The sequence below is a fragment of the Canis lupus genome, chromosome 24 (assembly GCF_011100685.1).
Source record: "Canis lupus familiaris isolate Mischka breed German Shepherd chromosome 24, alternate assembly UU_Cfam_GSD_1.0, whole genome shotgun sequence".
Lineage (NCBI taxonomy): Eukaryota > Metazoa > Chordata > Mammalia > Carnivora > Canidae > Canis > Canis lupus.
The window spans coordinates 18,722,816-18,741,915 of record NC_049245.1 but is presented as its reverse complement, the minus strand read 5'-3'; the positions used below and the strand labels follow the sequence as shown (position 1 = coordinate 18,741,915).

The window sequence follows — 19,100 nt, the reverse complement described above, 5'->3', positions numbered from 1 at the left end:
AAAAATAAAAAAAAATAAAAAAAAATAAATGATTGGTGAATACCTTCAGAATAAAGTTAGGAAGCAAGCAATGGTTAAAGCAGACAGCTTTGTCTTGTACCGGACTCTCAGGAGGACGCTAAGTGGTTTTCCATTAAATATGCTGACTCTTGTGTTGAGGTAAACCTATTTATCATGGTTAGGTTTTATTAATTTATTCCTGCTTTCAAGAACATATGTGTCAAGAATGGATATTAAATTTTACCAACTGTCTGTTTAGCATCAATGAACAAGATCTTTATGATTTTTTGTCTTTATATAATATACTGTGGTGAATCATTTTAATAGATTTCTGAACTTTGAACTATTTACTTTTCTGCAAAAACAACCCTACTTGGATTTTCCTTGAATGAACTGTAGCAATTTGTTTGATACTACTGTATTTGGGATTTTTCTAATGACATTCATAAGTTATTTCTAAATTAAATTGGTCTGTTTCCTTCATATGTGTGCTTTTTGTTTTGTTTTGTTTTAATATATGTGTGCTATTTTTGGGAAGTCTTAGTTGTCAGTGTTTTGTTTTGCTTCACAGAAAGAATTGAACTTTACCTAGCTATGCATCTCGTTCATGTGTTCAAAATTACTTGAATAGGTCTGAGGAAAAGTCATCTCTTAAGATTCATTTCCTACATAGCTGTTAATATTTGTTATATGTTTGTCTATTTTCATGCTTGAGTTGAGTAACCATGTATATGTTTCATAGTTTGTTGCTTTTTTCTTCCAAAGAGCCTCCTATTGTATATTTATTGGTCCTGTCATTTTTCAGTTTTTATTTCATTAATTTCTTTCTTATTCTTACTCTTTCTGCTTAGATTTATTTTGTGCTTTTTCTTTCTTCCTAAATTGAATGCTTAACTTGTTTTTATTTTCCTTCTTCCCAGTTATATATTTAATGCTATGAATTTTTATAAGCACAGCTTTAGCCACATTCCATCAGTGTTCTTGTAGGTAATTGAATTAGTTATGGTGCAGTCTAAAGTACTCTGATACAGACAGACCAAAATTCGGTGGCTTAAGTAGACAAAAGCCTTTTCTCCCCTTTCATATTCCAGAGGTAGACCAGAGGGCTTTGCCTAATCAAGGACTGAGTTCCTTTTTTCTTTTCTTTTTTTTTAAGGGGGAAAGGGGCAGAAGAAAAGAGAGAAGTGTTGTTGTTGTTGTTGTTGTTTTAAAGATTTTATTTATTTACTCATTTGGGAGCGGGGAGCAAGAGAGGGATAAGCTGACTCCACACTGAGTGCAGAGGCCAACTTGGGGCTTGATCCCAGGACCCCGAGATCATGACCTGAGCTGAAACCAAGAGTCAGATGCTCAACTGACTGAGCCCCCAGGCACCCCGAAAGAATTTTAAGCAGGCTCCACTGCAGAGCTCGATAAAGGGGCTCAATCTCACAACCTTGATATTCATGATTTGAGCCGAAATCGAGTCAGCCACTTAACCAACTGAGCCAACCAGGTGCACCAAGTTCTTTTTTTCTTCTTGGCTCTGCCATTTCGGCAAGATTGCCCTCATCTGCTTGATCAGAGATGGATGGCTCTCATCATTGGGTTCTGGTTCCAGCCCTTGAGAAAGGGGAACAGAGGAAATGGGGATTTCTTTTCTAAAGAATGTGATCCAGAAGTTACCCTCATCACTTTTGCTTACATGTCATTGCCTGGAATTCTTCATATAACTGCATTTGGCACAAAGGAGTCTTAGAAACGCAGTCTGTAGCTGGACAGCTTTGTGCTCGGCTAAAAGAAAACAAAAAACAAAAACAAAACATGGTTTCTGTACCAAAAGCAAGAAGAGGAGACAATTACTAGGGGAGAGTTGGTAGATTCTGCCAAAGAATGATTTTATTATTTCTGAGGTATTTTGTAATTTGGCTTTGCTTTTAATTTTCAGCTGTTTTCTTTGTTAATTTCTAGTTTTATTGCATCATGATAAAATAGTATTGTCTGTTATTTCTACAATGGGCAATAATTTATAAGGGCTTGTGGATATTCCACAAGCCTTTAAAAAAGTTTTCTGTTAGTGTATAGAATTTGTCTACATTGGTTAGACTTTTTTTTTTTACACTAATTAGATTTTATTACCATTTGTCTTTAATATCCTTAATTTTGTCCTGTTGCATTTTAATGGCCTAAAAGACATAATGACCTCTAATACTATTGTGTTTGTATTTCTTTTTATGTTCTTGTACTTTTTAGGAAGATTGATGCTGTGTTGTTTTTGTACTCAGAAGGACAAACCACTGATTAATGTTTAGTGAGTTTCAGCAATCTCATTACCCATTTATTGGAGGGTACCTCATTCTAGCTCCAACATATATAAACAAGAAAATATCTGTATCCCTAGGGCTTATTTTGTCTTAATTTCGGTTAAATTGTAATGTATTTCTTTAATTTGAGTGAATGTTTCTATTTTTCACTTATTATACAGGTAATTCTGACTCGAAGGACAGAAGAGGTGAGCCACTCACCTATGTCTGTTGTCCCCTTTAATAATGTACAATATTCATCATGTTTGCTCACAGTCTGTGGTAACCTTGTGCATCTATGTGGTTGTGTTTACTTTCTCTTATATTGTGTCCATATTAACCTTGTAGTGAAGAATAATAGAAATAGGTGTTCATTGTGTTTTTAAATATAGATTATGGAATCTAACAGGATGTCTTTTAACAAGTAATAAAAGCTGTATCTTTATCATGTCACCTTGCTAATATCATCCTTGGTGATACTAGGCCATAATTTCTACACCACAGTTAATTTCTAATGTCTAGTCAATAATTGCCTATAAACATCCTAGCTTTTTGTGTTGTTTTTCCTAGTCTATAAAATGTTGACCTTTTGTCATTTTATATGGATTTTATGAGTTTTCACCTCTCTAGTGTGACATTCCCTATGGCTGGAGATGCTGTCAGTGATCTAAGCAGGTCTAAGCAGGGCTTCCAAATCCCTGGTCACCAGAGAACAGAATGAGTGTAGGTACTTATGTGTAGTGGCACACTTTGCTTTGGACAGTAGTAGGACTATCATCAGAGAGTGTAAGAGAAAGGGAGATCATCCAAAAGTCTTAAGAAATGATCATTGCATTTGAGTTTGGAAAATATTTATCTGTGAACCAATTTTTCTCTTATGATTTCCTATTTTATTAAATGAGCTTTCTGAGGCTTTTTTTCTCATTCTATTCTATTATTTAACCATGCACAGTTTTTCCTGCATAATTAATAGAACATTTGAAGGCTGATGAATTTCCACTAAGTAGGGGAGCATTTGAATCAGAAAAGTAGGGTACTATAATCCTTTATGTGTTGTCATCTGCCACTGTATTTGGTCAGGATTAATGAGGTATTATTTTATGCACAGATTTCTTTTGATTTTCTAGCTCTCAGTTTCTTTAACTCAGGAACTAGATTCTATCAAGTAGTATATTTGCTATTCACATTTGGTTACTAGATTCTCAGTACCAAGTGCAGACTTAAATAGATTAATAATGCAGTAGATAACTTATATTTGCTCCCTAAAACTTCTCTTTTCCCCAGTCTTAAAGTCAAAATGGTATAGGCTTTAAAATTAAACATACAAACTTTGATTTATTCCTCTACATAGGGTGTATTTTCTTAATATTCAGCCTTTTCTTGCCCCAATATTATCCGTTTTACATAGCTAACTAACATGGATTTTAATAGTTTCAATATTGTGGTTAAAAAGAAAGGAAACTATCTTAATCATCTAGAATATTGCTAATTGTGACATTAATATGTATTGGCACATATCCTTTTTAAGTTAAAAAATAATTTTGTATAATTGGTTTTGACTAAACAGGAAAATGAAGAGGCTTACATATTCCTTCCAATGTTGAAAAAATGTAATGACATTTTTACCAGAGCAGATCTTTAGAAGTATTTCTGTAAATTTTGATATCACATTCTAATTTTAAAACCAAATGCTTTCTGAGAAATGAGGCCAATTATTTAAAAATATTTGCATCATAATGGGTTTGCTAAGCAAAGTATGTCTTAAGCAGATGAATTAAATTATAAGTTTTTCTGCCTTGGTCTCTGGGATGCTTTTGAACAGCAACGGCTGGTGTTTTAATTGTCAAAACAGAAAGGAATGAAAAGGAAGGTAGGCAACTTTGCTTCCTTTCTTTTGAAGTCTAAGTAACTGGTTATTTTCTCATGTGTATTCTTTTTAAAAAGCATTCCACATTAATTATTGAGTAGAACTAACTTTTTTCCTAATTGTAATAAAATATACATCATATAAATTTTCCCAACTTAACTGTATGGTTCAGTGAAATTAAGACATTGTTGAGCTGTCACCACCATCCACCTCTAGAATTCTTTTTTATAATCCCCAACTAAAACTCTAAACATTAAGCAGTAACTCGCCCCCTTCTCCCAGCCCCTGGTAACTCTTTCTGTCTCTATAAATTTGTCTATTCTAGCTACCTAATTTAAGTGGAATCACAATAATACTTTTCCTTATATAACCAGCTTTTCTTTTAAAGCATTTTTACTGCTGTTAATTCGGATGATTTGTGTTACATATACTAAAGCATTAAATCCAGTTCTAGCATTATCTTCTGAGTACCTCTTCCCCATGAAGTCAGTGGTCATGAATACAATTTCTAGTTGTTCTTTAGTTTTTACTAATTTTACATCTTGATTTTATTAGTTTTGATCTAGAGAGAACAGACTCTGAGATAGCAAGTTTACTGGAGAGTACTTTCTCTCTACACAGCACCTTCGAAACACTGAAGGCATTAGTATTGAGGAGAGTGGGGACATGAAATGTCACATGATCAGAGCAAAGGCAGCGAAGGCCTCAGTCAATCCTGCAGGAAGGTCTAGAGGTAGAATGAGCATTGCAGAGGCTTTTCCCTTTGCCAGGCTACTCTCTCAGGCCAAGGACAGCTCCTGGGAAAGCACTTGCTGAGAACTGTTAGCCACTAACCCTCCCAGCAGCTATAGGAATGGGTTCTTTGGTCTTGAAGAGGAACCTCTGTTTCCGTTCTCATGAAGTTTGAGCAACATAGTGATGCATACTCTCATTCAACTATTTAGAGGTTTTCCTGTGTAAGAAAACGCTACTGAGGGGATCCCTGGGTGGCTCAGCTGTTTAGTGCCTGCCTTGGGCCCAGGGTGTGATCCTGGAGTCCCGGGATTGAGTCTCGCATCGGACTCCCTGCATGGAGCCTGCTTCTCCCTCTGCCTATGTCTCTGCCTCTCTCTCTCTCTCTCTCTCTCTCTCTCTCTCTGTGTCTTGAATCAATGAATAAATAAATAAATCTTTAAAAAAAGAAAATGCTACTGAATGATCTTGAGATTATATATATTAAGGCTGGAGAGTGAGCAGCCTAGTGGAATATTTGGAGAAGCCCTGTATGCAATGGTTAAAAGCCTGTGCTCTGGGGCTAGACCATCTGGGTTTGTGAGTTGGCACTTAAACTTAGCAGCAGGGGGAGGTACGTGTCTGACTTCTCTATGTGTCTTTTCACCATTTGCAAAATAGGATAGGAACACAATTTCCTTCATAGAGTTGTTTTGGAGAAAGAAGTAACACAAATGAAGTGCTTGGCCTAGTGCTGGGTCAGCACATAGCAGTCACTCAGCAAGTGCTGGGTATCATATTGCTACTCCTACCATCCCACCATTCTGTTACTATTGATGGGAGACTAAGGAAGTCAAGAATCTTAACTGGTCAGTCAAGACTCATGTCAAGGCCTCTTGGAGGCTAGGATTTGAGGCAACTCCCAAGGCAGGGTCATCTTGGCAGCAGTACCACTACGACTGCAGACATTTAGCTGTTCTTCTGCCCTCTACCTTTTAAACAAAGTCCTGCATCAACCCATCTCATCCTGTCTTTTATTTCAACAGCTTTTTTTAATAATAGGATTTTCACATAAAGACCTTATCACCAATAATTGTTAAGCAGGAATACAAGGTAAAGCTATTGTAATCATACTTTAAATTATTTCAGATTGGGGCATCCCAGGTGGTTTAGCGGTTTAGCGCCACCTTCAGCCCAGGATGTGGTCCTGGAGACCCAAGATCGAGTCCCACGTCGGACTCCCTGAATGAAGCCTGCTTCTCCCTCTGCCTGGGTCTCTGCCTCTCTCTCTCTCTCTCTCTCTCTCTCTCTGTCTCTCATGAATAAATAAATACAATTTAAAAAAATAAATTATTTCAGATATAATAGTTTATATAACTGTTTTTTTTAAATCTGGAAATAGTATCCTCTAAACATTTGTGAAGGAGTCTTTGAACTACAGAGTTCTAGAACCAGACACGATAAACATTCTATGGAAGCCCTGAAACTCATTCAAGTTTCTCAGCTCTCAAATCAGATCACCTGCTCCCCCCAGCTTTCTCCTTTAATACTTTGCTCAAAGTTGGAATCTATAAAGGAGTTCACATTCTTGTTTAAAGAAGTATTTTTTTTTATCATCATAGCAAGTGACATTATTATTGTGAACTCCATAGCTTTCCCTAAGTATCATAGGTTCATTCAGTACCTGTTAGATGCTAAGGATTCCAGAAAGAAAGAAATATATATTCTCTGTCTCATGGAAGAAATGTGTGAACAGCAAGCATCAAGGTCTACTCAGCTACATATTATTTGGCTATATTCCACAGTAAGTGCTGCTTGAGAGTGTAAAAGACTCATGCCTGGAGAGTGGGAAGGAGGCATGGGGGTGAGCTCTGAGCAGTTTTAATTAATATAGTGACTAAGGAAAATGAGGATGTGCCAGATAGGGTGAAAGCAAGGAAACATGAAGGAGCAAGTGAGGTATTTGAGGAACCGTGCATAGTTGAGGTAGGGAGTGGCCAGAGCTAGCCTCAGCACAGTGGACCTGCTGGTACAGTGAGCACAAGGGTCAGGGTGTCTCCTGGTGATGGGAAGGAAGGAAATGACATGGTCAGATTTTTGTTTTAGAAAGATAATTCCAGAGGCCTTATGGAAGATAGGTGGGCAGTAGAAAATAGTTTCTGAATGATAATTTGCCCCAAGTCAAGAATTGGCTCAACCTAGTGGTTCAGGCTCTAGAGGCAACCTGATTTTTTTGCTGTTTTTAGAGCCACTATGAAGCACTTAACATTACAACTCTGCCTTTGAGAACTGATAAATACTTCTATCAGAAAGTGTAGGAACGAGACAAATAAATGGACTTTAGGAATTGAAGATCGAGGAATATGGCTTTTACTTCAGTGATTATTTTTGTAGTTGACCAAGGTGTGTCTGAGTCTTTAGGTGACTCACCTGTCTACATGTAAGCTCTTAGAATAACATGACCCTTTGTTTTCATGGGAAAAGGATATAGCAAATAAACATCTGTTGTCCCAGAACACCATTTTAGTATTTTTGAAATGCTACCCCATAGCCTGAGTCTAGGAAGTGAGATTTTGCAAGAGTGGATAGTGGAGAGGAGGTGGGGGTAGGGCAAAGAATAGACCATTGTGCTTGCCTTGCCAGCATCAGCCTGAGTCATGCAAGGCCACCTCCAGAAGACCTCGAGCAGGACAAGCCTGAGAGATGAAGTGATGACTGTCCATTTAGGGAGGGACCCTAGGAAAGTGATTTGATCCCTGAGCCTATCTCCAAAACTGAGATTTTACAGTGGGAACTGTAAGTTCTCTTCTGTTTTCTTTTTCCTTTCCCCTCTCCTCTCCTCTCCTCTCCTCTCTCTCCTCTCTCTCCTCTCTCTCTCCTCTCTCTCTCTTCTCTCTCTCCCCTCCTTCCCCTCCCCTCTTTTCTCCCCTCCTCTCCCCTCCCTTCTCCCCTCCCCTCCCCTCCTCTCCTCTCTTCTCCTTCTTGCTTTCTAGATTTTAATCTATTCATGAGAGGCAGAGACATAGGCAGAGAGAGAAGCAGGCTCCCTGAAGGGAGCCTGATGCGGAACTCCATCCCAGGACCCCAGGATCACAACCTGAGCCAAAGGCAGTCTCAACCACTGAGCCACCCAGGTGCCCCTCTCTCTTGTTTTTGTAATAGATCTACGTGTCCTTCCCTTACAGAGGCTTGGGGACATCGTCACTATTTGTATTGTCCTTAACTGTATCAGAAACATGGATGTAATTCAAATGTTAAAAGGTTACTTTTATGTTGAATGACAACATTGGAAAAGGAGCTATTTTTTAACATGTTTTAACATGTTAAAATCTTACTTCCATGCCAGAGAGATGTTCTGGCCTGAAAGTTTGGAAGACTTAAAGTGGTATTGGTCGTGCAGTTTATGAAGAGTCTGGAGAATAGTGTAACTTTGTGGTTTTGCTTTAGCTTTGTAATACAGACAGGTTAATCTCTATGCTCAATTTCCTCACTGACACAACAGGGTTAATAATGGTATCTATCTTAGGGTTCTTAGGATAAATGAATGATATAATACATGTATGGCACTGTGCTCTGTGTCTGCTATATAAATGCTAAAATATTAACTGTAATCTTTTTTATTAATTTCTAAGTTATCTACCTAGCTGAGTCTCTTCTTGTCATATTGCTTATAGTTGTCAACTCTACTACTATTGGTCATAAACAATACTGTACCGTTCATGCCTCCTGATATTTATTCCATCCATCTATTCATTCAGGACTTGTCCTGATTCCCCCCCCCATTTCCTCTTTTACCCTGCCTTATTTTTCTTCATAGCACTCATTAATACCTGTGTGATATATTTCTTTACTTACCTTTTATTCTTTCTCCTTTGTTAGAATATAATCTTCTTAAGAGTAAGGAATTTTGGGGATCCCTGTGTGGTGCAGCGGTTTGGCGCCTGCCTTTGGCCCAGGGCGCGATCCTGGAGACGCAGGATCGAATCCCATATCGGGCTCCTGGTGCATGGAGCCTTCTTCTCCCTCTGCCTACGTCTCCGCCTCTCTCTCTCTCTCTCTCTGTGTGACTATCATAAATAAATAAATAAAAATTTAAAAAAAAAAAAGAGTAAGGAATTTTGATTTATTCACTACTGTACCCTCAAGACCTGCCTGGCACAAAAAAAAAAAAAAAAAAGACCTGCCTGGCACAATAAGTCACTCAGTCAATATTTATTGAATGAAAGAATAAATATTGAATGCAGGAATATCTGTGTGTGATCTTGAATCCATACCTTCCAGAAATTTGTAATTTAATGGACATATAATGAATGACTTTAATTTAATGTGATTAATGTTATAGCAGATTAGATATATAGTGTTATGGAAGTACAAGAAATGAGCAATTACCTACAAAAAGTAGTATTTGATCTAGAATTGTGTAAGAGCAGAGGTGGTAATAACATTCTAGATAGGATTCAGTGGACTTTTTCTATCAAGAGCTGCATAATAAAGAATTTCAGTTTTTTGCAATCCTACTACTGTGTTACATTTATTCAGCCCTGCCTTTGTAGTGCAAAAGCGGTCAGGGGCAATATGAATACATACAGCTCTACTCCAATAACATTTTATTTATACAAACTGTCAGTGAGCTGCATTTGGGCTGTAGATTCCCTGTTTTAGACAAAGGGACCTGCCTCATCCTAAAATCTGGACTGAGGTTTTCTACTAGCATGTGAGATTCTGGATGCCAAGGCCAAATCTTTTTTCTTGATATCAAGCATTTTGGAGATGTTTCTTTTAAATCAGTAAGTGTAAGAAGTAGAGAGTAGTAATAGATTTACATTTCATAAGGCATTCCACAAAGTTTCCAAGAGATTGTCACACTACGACTAAGTAGGAGAATAAGGTTTAGAACTCTTAGGTTTATCTGACCCCAAAGCCCCACACTTTGGAAATTGCTTCCTTTTGTCCTCATGCTGAAATGAAAATTTGGCTAGATGAGTAATAACTCCAGGTTCAAAGTTCTTCCTAAGAACTTGGTAGACTGTGGCACCATTGACTTTGGTGGTGGTATTTTAGATGTGCAGTCCTACATAAATCTGATTCTTGTTTCTCTGTAGGGAACCTTTTTTCTTCTGCTGAAAGTTTTTTTTTTTTAATTTTTTTAAATTTTTATTTATTTATGATAGTCACAGAGAGAGAGAGAGAGGCAGAGGGAGAAGCAGGCTCCATGCACCGGGAGCCCGACGTGGGATTCGATCCCGGGTCTCCGGGATCGCGCCCTGGGCCAAAGGCAGGCGCCAAACCGCTGCGCCACCTAGGGATCCCTTCGGCTGAAAGTTTTTAAGAGTGGCTTCTGGTTGGTTGGTTGATTTCGATCCAGAGTTTCAAAAACTTTGTCAGGATGTTTTTAGGTAAAACTAGCTCCTTTTCCAATGTTGTCATTCAAACTTGATGCTCAGTTTGGCCTGCTAACTTAGAAAACTTTATCGTATAATTTCTTTCCCTCCTTCCTTACTGTTTTCTTCTTTGGGAACTCCTAGATCTGTCCCACATGTCTCTTTATTGTCACACTTTTCTTCTCACTCTTACTACTCTGTGTTTTGGGAACGTCCATGATTTGGTCTTTCACGTTACTAATGTGTTTTTCTGTTTCGTCTTTTCTTCTGTTCAGCCTTCCTATTTGAGATTGTTTCTCCCCTAATTGTGTTTTAAGTTTCTAAGAACTTCCTTAATTCCCAAATTACTCCCTTTTTTCCCAATTTTTTTTACTGTGGTAAAAGTCACATAACAAAATTTACTATTTCAACCATCTCTAAGTGTGGTTCACTGGCATTGAGTTTATTGACACTGTTGTGCAGTCATCTCTACCATCCATCTCCATAATTATTTTCATCTTGTAAAGATGAAAAGCTTGAAGCTCCATATCCATTAAACTGTAACTCCCCACTCCTCCCTCCCTGAGGCCCCTAGCAACCACCATTCTACTTTCTGACTGAGTTTCACTACTCTAGGCACTTCATGTAAGTGGACTCATACTGTAGTTGTCTTTGGGTGACTGCCTTATTCACCTCACATGAGTCTTTAAGGTTCATCCATTTTGTATGCATGTTAGAAATTCCTCTCTTTTTAAGGCTGAAAATGTTCCATTGTGTCTGTCTACATTTTGCTTGTCTGTTCATCCACAAATGGACATTTGGTTTGCTTCTGCATTTTGGCTATTATGACTAATGCTGCCATGAACATGGGTGTATAGATATTTCTTTGAGACCCTGCTTTCAGTTTGGGGGTATATACCCAGAAGTGGAATTGCTGGATAATATAGTAATTCTCTTCCATTTTACATTTCCATCAAGAGTGCACAAGGGTTCTAGTTTCTCCACATCCTGGCTAACACCTGTTATTTTCTGAGTTTTTTTGGTAGTAGCAGTCCCTGATAGGTGCAAGATTGCTTCTTACTTTGTAGTGGCTTTTTGCAAGATAGCTTCTTATTTTGTAGTGGCTTTTTGAAAAAAAAATCAGATCAGTGTAGTGTCCTCTTACACAAATTGCAATGTATTTTCTTTTAATTTTTAATTATTTAGTTTTTAAAAAGATTTTATTGAGAAAGAATGCTTGAGCACGAGTTGGAGAGAGGGGCAGAGGGAGAGGGAGAAGCATGCCTCCCCGCTGCGCAGGGAGCCCAACTTGAGGCTTGCTCTCGAGGCTTGATTCCAGGGTTCTGGGTTTGTGACCTGAGCCTGAGGGAGACACTGAACCAACTGAGCCATCTAGGTGCCCTTGCAATATATTTTTAAAGATTTATTCTATTTCTTCTTTTAACGTCTGTTTCCCAGGACTACTATTTGATGTCCTTGGTATTTATGAAGGTCACTTGTAAAGCTGTGGTTGAGGTTGCTCTGGAGCATTGAGTGGATTAGCATGTGCTCATAGTAGGTATCCCCCTTCAAGAGGAGAAACAAGAACATATCCTAACCTAGGGGTTCAGTCATGGTTTAGGAAGTTGGATATAATTATCCTCTAGGTGGAGCTGCCTTCCTTTAATTTTTCCCCTTCTTCATATCTTGTGGCCTACTAGAATTATCTCAGGCCCCACCCTTGTCCTTTCTGTCATCAGGGCTGACCCAGGAAACCCTCTGTGGGCTAGTGTACCTAGCAATCACATGCAATGTAAAGACCCTTTCTAGATGCCAAATCTTTTTTTTTTTTTTTTTTAAGATTTTATTTGTGAGAGACACACAGAGACAGAGACATAGGCAGAGAGAGAAGCAGGTTCTCCATGGGGAGCCTGATGGTGGGACTTTATCCCAGGATCCTGGGATCACAACCTGAGCCAAAGGCAGTTGCTCAACACAGCCACCCAGGTGCCCCTCTGGATGCCAATTCTAACCAAATTAGAAAAGACCTTTATGAAACAGGGATATTTAAATAGTAATCGTATATTAAATTATATTAAGGAATTAGCGTTGCTTTAGGATAATGTGATTATGTTAAGAATTCTCTCTTAGTGCTACATATTGAAGTAATTATAGTTGAAATTATATGTCTCAGCTTTGCTTTAAAATAATCCAGTAGGGTACCCCAGATGGCTCAGCGGTTTAGCACCGCCTTCAGCCCAGGGCGTGATCCTGGAGACCCGGGATCGAGTCCCACATCCAGCTCCCTGCATGGAGCCTGCTTCTCCCTCTTCCTGTGTCTCTGCCTCTCTCTGTGTGTCTATCATGAATAAATAAATAAAATCTTAAAAAAAAAAAAAATCCAGTAGAGGGAGCCTACTGGGTGCCTTAGTGGTTGAGCTTCTGCCTTTGGCTCTGGGTGTGATCCCAGAGTTCTGGATCAAGTCCCACTTCTCCCTCTGTGTCTGTTCCTCCCCTTCTGCTCATGCTCTCTCACTTTCTCTAAAATAAAGAAATAAGGGGATCCCTGGGTGGCGCAGCGGTTTGGCGCCTGCCTTTGGCCCGGGGCGCGATCCTAGAGACCCGGGATCGAATCCCACATCAGGCTTCCCTGCATGGAGCCTGCTTCTCCCTCTGCCTGTGTCTCTGCCTCTCTGTCTCTCTCTGTGCGACTATCATGAATAAATAAATAAAATATTAAAAAAAATAAAGAAAGAAAGAAAGAAAATCTTTAAAAATAATAATCAGTGGAGTGGGTATGGACCAGTAGTTCTCAATTCAGGGTGGTTTTCCCCCACCAGACGACATTTAGCAATGTCTACAGATGACTTTGGTCATTACAGTTGAGGTTTTCTATTGGCACCTAGAAGGTAGAGGTGCTAGGGAATGTTGCAAACATTTTACAGTGCACATGACAGTCCCCTACAACAGAGAATTATCTGGTCCAAACTGTCATTAGCCTGAGGTTGAGAAATCCTGGTAGAGATGAAGAAAACTGGCATATAAGTGAAATGGTGAAGTAAAGTGAAAGTACACAAGGATTCATTGTAGTATTCTCTTTACACATATGTGAGTTTGAAAGTTTTGCATAATACAGAGTTTAAAAATATATTTACAACTTATATTGAAAGAAAAAAAAAAGCTAGCAGCACTCTAATCCTGCACCGTGTATGGGGTGCTGTTTTCCCAGCTGAGTTTGGATGGGGCACTATAGCTTGTTACCCAGCCTATGGATGTACTGTCCCTGCATCAACATACCTTTGGTTAAATACTATCTCATGGGCAGCCTGGGTGGCTTAGCGGTTTGGTGCCGCCTGCAGCCCAGAACATGATCCTGGAGACCCGCGATCAAGTCCCATGTCGGGCTCCCTGCATGGAGCCTGCTTCTCCCTCTACCTGTGTCTCTGCCTGCCTCTCTCTCTCTCTCTCTCTCTCTCTCTGTCATGAATAAATAAATAAAATCTTAAAAAAAATAAATACTATCTCACTACCCCAAGGCCCACTCTCATCCCCAGGCCTGGTTGACTCTAAGCTTGCGGTATTTCCAGGCCCAGACTGGTTGAACTAGTGCTCACCTTTGAACCGGAGGCTCTGTAGCTCTGATTGATCTCTGCAATAGTCTAATCCCTCTGCATGGTCTTCTATAAATCCCTGGTTTAGGTCTACTAATGACACTCTTTCTTGCCTTCCAGATACACTTTTTTTTTTTAAAAGATTTTATTTATTTATTCATGAGAGACAGAGAGAGAGAGAGACAGAGAGAGAGAGAGAGAGAGAGGCAGAGACCCAGGCAGAGGGAGAAGCAGGCTCCATGCAGGGAGCCCAATGTGGAACTCAATCCTGGGTCTCCAGGATCAGGCCCCGGGCTGAAGGCGGTGCTAAACCGCTGAGCTCCCCGGGCTGCCCCAGATATGCTTTTCATTCATTAGTAGATCTATATTTCCTCTAGCATTTCAACATACTTTTGGGAAGAAAGAAGTAAAATTATGGATTCAGTTCACTATCTTGAGCCAGATGTCTCTAATTACCTTCTTTTAATGCCTGGTGTGCACTCCTTTGTGATTAGCATTTAACAAAGACATATTTAATGATAAATCATTAATCTAGTATTTGTTTAGTGCCAGATGTGTGAGAAATTCTGGGTTTTAGGTATATGGTGAGAAAGAAAGCAGATATGTAATTCTTGACCTTGTGGAATTTATGATATAAAGAGGAACACTTATTAATCAACTGTACTCAAATAAATATATAATTACAAAGTGTGGGAGGTATTATCAAGGGCAATAACAGTGCCTCGTTAGAATAACAAGGAAGATAATAGCTGATACTGACTGCAAGTACATAATGTGTGCTGCTTATTGCGCCAAGAATTTTATATGAATGATCTCATTTAATCTTCAGATAACTTATTTTAGCATTAAGGAAACTAAAATTTAGGATTGTAGTTAGTTTTAGGAAGTTAGGAGAGACCTGTCTGGGAAAAGTAACACTTAAAATGAGAACTGGATGACTAGGAGGTAGCCAAGCAAAGAATGGAGGGAGGCTATGTAAAGCAGAAAGGAGTAACGTATTTGAAGGCCTAAGGAAGGAATGAACTCAGAGTGGTGGCCAAAGTGGAGTGAGTGCAGCATGAGATAGTGGAGGAGATAGGTCAGGAAGATCATTCTCGGCCAGGGTAAGGATATTAGATTTCATTCTAGAACCAAAAGGTTTTGTTTGTTTAGTTTTAAGATTTTATTTATTCATTCATGAGAGACACACACAGAAAGGCAGAGATATAGGCAGGAGAAGCAGGGTCCCTGCAAGGATCCTGATGCAGGACTTGATTCCAGGACCCCAGGATCACAACCTGAGCCAAAGGCAGATGCTCAGCCACTGAGCCACCCAGGTGCCTCTAAAACCAAAAGGTTTTATGTGAGAGGAACATGATCTGGCTCGCTTTCTTAGAGACCACTCTGCCTGCTTTGTGGAGAATGGATTGGCATTGGACAGAGGCTTACTGTGATACAGATAAGAGAGGATAGGGATTGAGACTACAGTGATGGCAACAGAATGGAAAAAGGCGGACAAATTTAAGGCATTGATTTTAGCCCTGAACCACTTGTAACTGGGTTGGATATAGATGATAAGTAAAAGGAGATTGAGGGGGATACCCACATTTCTTACTTGAGCAGCAGGGTGGATGGCAGTCCTTATAACTGAATGGTGAGGGGAAGGCCTTAAACACATGAAGTTTGCATTGCCTGTGAAATTTAAGTGGGATGACACGTAGACTCAGAAGAGAGGTCTGAGCAAGCATTGCAAATGTGGGAATTGCTAGTGTATCATTTGCACTTACAGCCATCTGATCAGATCAGCTAGAGTGCAGAGAAGAGTGCTAGGGATGGAGCCCCGAGGAAGGCAGACTCTTTGAGACTGGTGTTAGAAACAGGGGAAAAAAAAAAAAAGAAGAAGAAGAAGAGGAACAGCTACTGAGGTTAAAATGAGATGGAGCAGCCAACAGATAGAAAATCAGAAGCATGTTTGTTGTGGAAGCCAAGAGATGAAAGCTCTTCAAAAAGGAGTTAGCCAGTTTGCTTATTTTCAGATGAGAGCCACATGCCAAGGTATGTTTGAAAATTGCCATCAACAAAGAAGCATGGTATAATACCTCCTATCTCTTAAAAAAAAAAAAAACAAAAAAAACCTTTCCATTCCACATCTCCCTCCAGTTGCTCTTACTTCTCTCTGCACCTGTTTATAGAAGTCATCACCTCAAATAAAGAGTCTGGTATCTGTCTTCCCTTTCCATCTTTATATCACTGCATTTATGCTTCTTCACCAACTACTCAACGAAGATCACTCTTAAAAAGGTCACCAATAGGGATCCCTGGGTGGTGCAGCGGTTTGGCGCCTGCCTTTGGCCCAGGGCGCGATCCTGGAGACCCGGGATCGAATCCCACATCAGGCTCCCGGTGCATGGAGCCTGCTTCTCCCTCTGCCTGTGTCTCTGCCTCTCTCTCTCTCTCTCTCTCTGTGTGACTATCATAAATAAATAAAAATTAAAAAAAAAAAAAAACTTTAAAAAAAAAAAAAGGTCACCAATAGCTGCTGTCTTGCCAAATCCAGTTTCACTTCTCTGTAAAACTCACCTACTTAATCTGTCAGTAGTATCTGATTGAGTTAATTACCCTCTCCTTGAAAAACTTTTTTTGACTTTTTTTTTTGACACCATATTCTGCTGGATTACTTCCTACCTCATGACTGCTGCTTATGAGTCAATTTAGTTAGCTGATCTTTTAAAAGACTGTAAATCCTGTTAAATTTCTGCCCTATTCAGAGCCCTCCAATCACATAGTGCTTCTCATCACATTCAAAATTAAATCTATACTGCTTCCCATGGCCTACAAAGGCCCAAGTCTCCTGGCTCCTGCCTACCTCTCCCATCATGTCCTGTACTAAAACTGGCCTTCGTTCTATTTCTTGAACCTACCAAGCTGCCAAGGGGTATTATGCTTACTATTCCCTGTGCCTAGAAAGTTCTTTGCCCAGATCTTTGCATGGTTTACTTCTTTATGTTATTTGGACCTTTCCTCAGTATAAGCGCTTCAGACCTTCCCACACTACTCTAAAATAACTCCCTCCAACCCATCCGTCTCTAACCCACTACTCTTCTTTTCTTCATAGCACTTGTCCCTAACTGAAATTGTATGTTCACTTGTTTCTGAGTAGTGTGCTGCTGCTTCCCCTAGAATGTAGGCTCACACATCCCTCATCTGCTTGATCACTGCTCTATTCCCAGAGTCTGGAGCAGTGCCTGGCATACAGTTACTGGTCAAAAAGACAAGCCATTGAAGTGACAGTAATGGATGTAATTCAGACCGTATGTGACAAGATTGACCTTTACATGGGAGGGACATGCCCTCCCTTTAAGCAGAAGGGGAAATGGTGAAGATAGTTACAAACTCACATTGGTTGTTTGGTTTATGGTGGGGATATGGGACTGGGGAGGATGAGTTAGCACCTGGTCAGCTGCCATGAGAAAGGAGGCTAAGTATTGGGTGGATAGAAAGCCAGGCTCTGTGGAATGAAGGGAGGAGTTGTTCTGTCTCCAAGCCAGATATCGCTCTAGTTGGACTGTAAAAGGTGCCTGTGGAAAGAGATAGAACAGAGTACCCAGCATTCTTAGATACATAGTACTTGAGGATCTAACAATATCCCATTGCTTTAATCAGGAGCAGTATTTTCCATGCTAGGAAACCATTTGGGTATACAATAGAGAAACTGTCCTTTTTTCTTCTTCTCCTGTCCTCCTCTAGATGGAGCCCATTGAGGCTGGGACAGAGCACATGGTTGGCCCTGCACACCCAGCTTGCCATTAGGATTGATGTGTTCATACTTTCAAATATATGAGTAATTTTTGTGTACTAAGCACTGTTTCAAGCTCTATAGCAATGAAGGAAACAAAGTCTCTGCCTTCAGAGGGCTTTTATTCTAATGCAGGGAGACAGAGAGTAAACAATTATACAAGTTAGAGATGGATGGGTGTATCACCCTAGGTCCTCATCCTATCCTTTCCCTTGCCTTCTACCTACAGTGGTCCTCGGGTGGCCATGGGAAATGTTCTGTCTCTCACTCGCTCAAGTTGTCCATACCCTGCCATCTACAGAAGCATTGCATGAGCCCTTCTTTCTTATCTGGTTGTTTCCCTCAGCATCTGACTTGACCCTTCCATTGCACACAATGGTAATGATGTGTTTTCTCTCGATTTCAGATGAGACGCCAATTATTGCAGTGATGGTGGCTCTGTCCTCTCTGCTAGTGATCGTGTTTATTATCATAGTTCTGTACATGTTAAGGTGAGCATGCTAAATGCTAAGGTGAGAATGCTAAAGCTTCTGCATTCTTGTGGACTCTTTTTCAATACCCCAGGGTCTCAGTGAGCCCACACGGTTCAGAAGATAGTAGGATAAGGACAGTGAATGGAATAGAGGGGAATGGTTTATGATACTAAGCTTAAAATTCTACATATAAATGGTTTAAAAGCTCCACATAGTTTTCCTCAAGACCCAGCCTTACCCTTTGCTTCCATCTGCCCAAATCCAGTTCCCCAACTCTAGTTTGACCTAAAGCCCAGGATGGTGGTTTGAGGTTGAGGGAAGAGCTGTATAGTTTGTGTTATTACTGATAGGTGATTTAAGATCCTCAAATCTAGCTCTATTGAAGCACCCCTAAAGGTACCCAGCTGGAGAGGATGTGATAAATAGAAACCTACTCTATTTCTACTTGGGAGGTTTGGGACAAACCTAGGATTTAGGATCCCTGGCCATGGTGTGCTAAACTGAACCGTGTGAATTATAGAGTTCCCCTTTCTGACTTTCTTCAGGGTCCTCTAGATCTTAGTACTCAAACAGGGAGAAAAAACAAGGAAGGGGAACCCAGGGGAAAGAAAAAGGAGATGCATTTTTCCTCTTTCTGCTGAAGTTACTGCCCTGGCTAATTGGGATTAACTCCACCCTTATCTTTGGCTAAAGTTGCTCTGCTCCCTCCGTTCTTTTGCAGGGATAAAGAGGTGGGAACCTTATACAGCCCTACAATCTGTCACGTGTCTCTACCATTCTTCAGGAGACTTGTAGCCAGACCTGTGCCCACCCAGTCTGAAGCTCTGGGCTTCTCCCTGATTGCACAGGGGAAATACCAGGATTTTAGTTTGATAGGGATATTCTTATCTCCTCTCCACTGTATTCTACCCACTTACCCCTCTCTACCTGGTTTGGCCGTCCTCTCCAGTGGGTCCTGGAATTAGAGGCATACAGAGGAGCCAGACAAGCCAGAATATACTATATGACACCTGGGTTGGATTCTAGCGTGCTGAGGATGAGC

At 40.0% G+C, this 19,100-nt stretch overlaps 1 protein-coding gene across 5 annotated transcripts in view; it reads left to right on the top strand.

Moving 5' to 3' along the window:
• The window catches only part of PTPRA (protein tyrosine phosphatase receptor type A), a 171,017-nt gene that overhangs the window by 106,152 nt on the left and 45,765 nt on the right, over nt 1-19,100 (top strand). For 3 of the 5 annotated variants that reach the window (XM_038571771.1, XM_038571769.1, XM_038571772.1), the window contains exons 4-5: nt 2,465-2,491; nt 17,992-18,076. In XM_038571771.1, the coding sequence (XP_038427699.1) occupies nt 2,465-2,491; nt 17,992-18,076 (112 nt within the window). Of the gene's footprint in view, nt 1-2,464; nt 2,492-17,985; nt 18,077-19,100 lie in introns of those variants that run through there. The other 2 variants (XM_038571770.1, XM_038571773.1) reach the window with 2 other exon arrangements.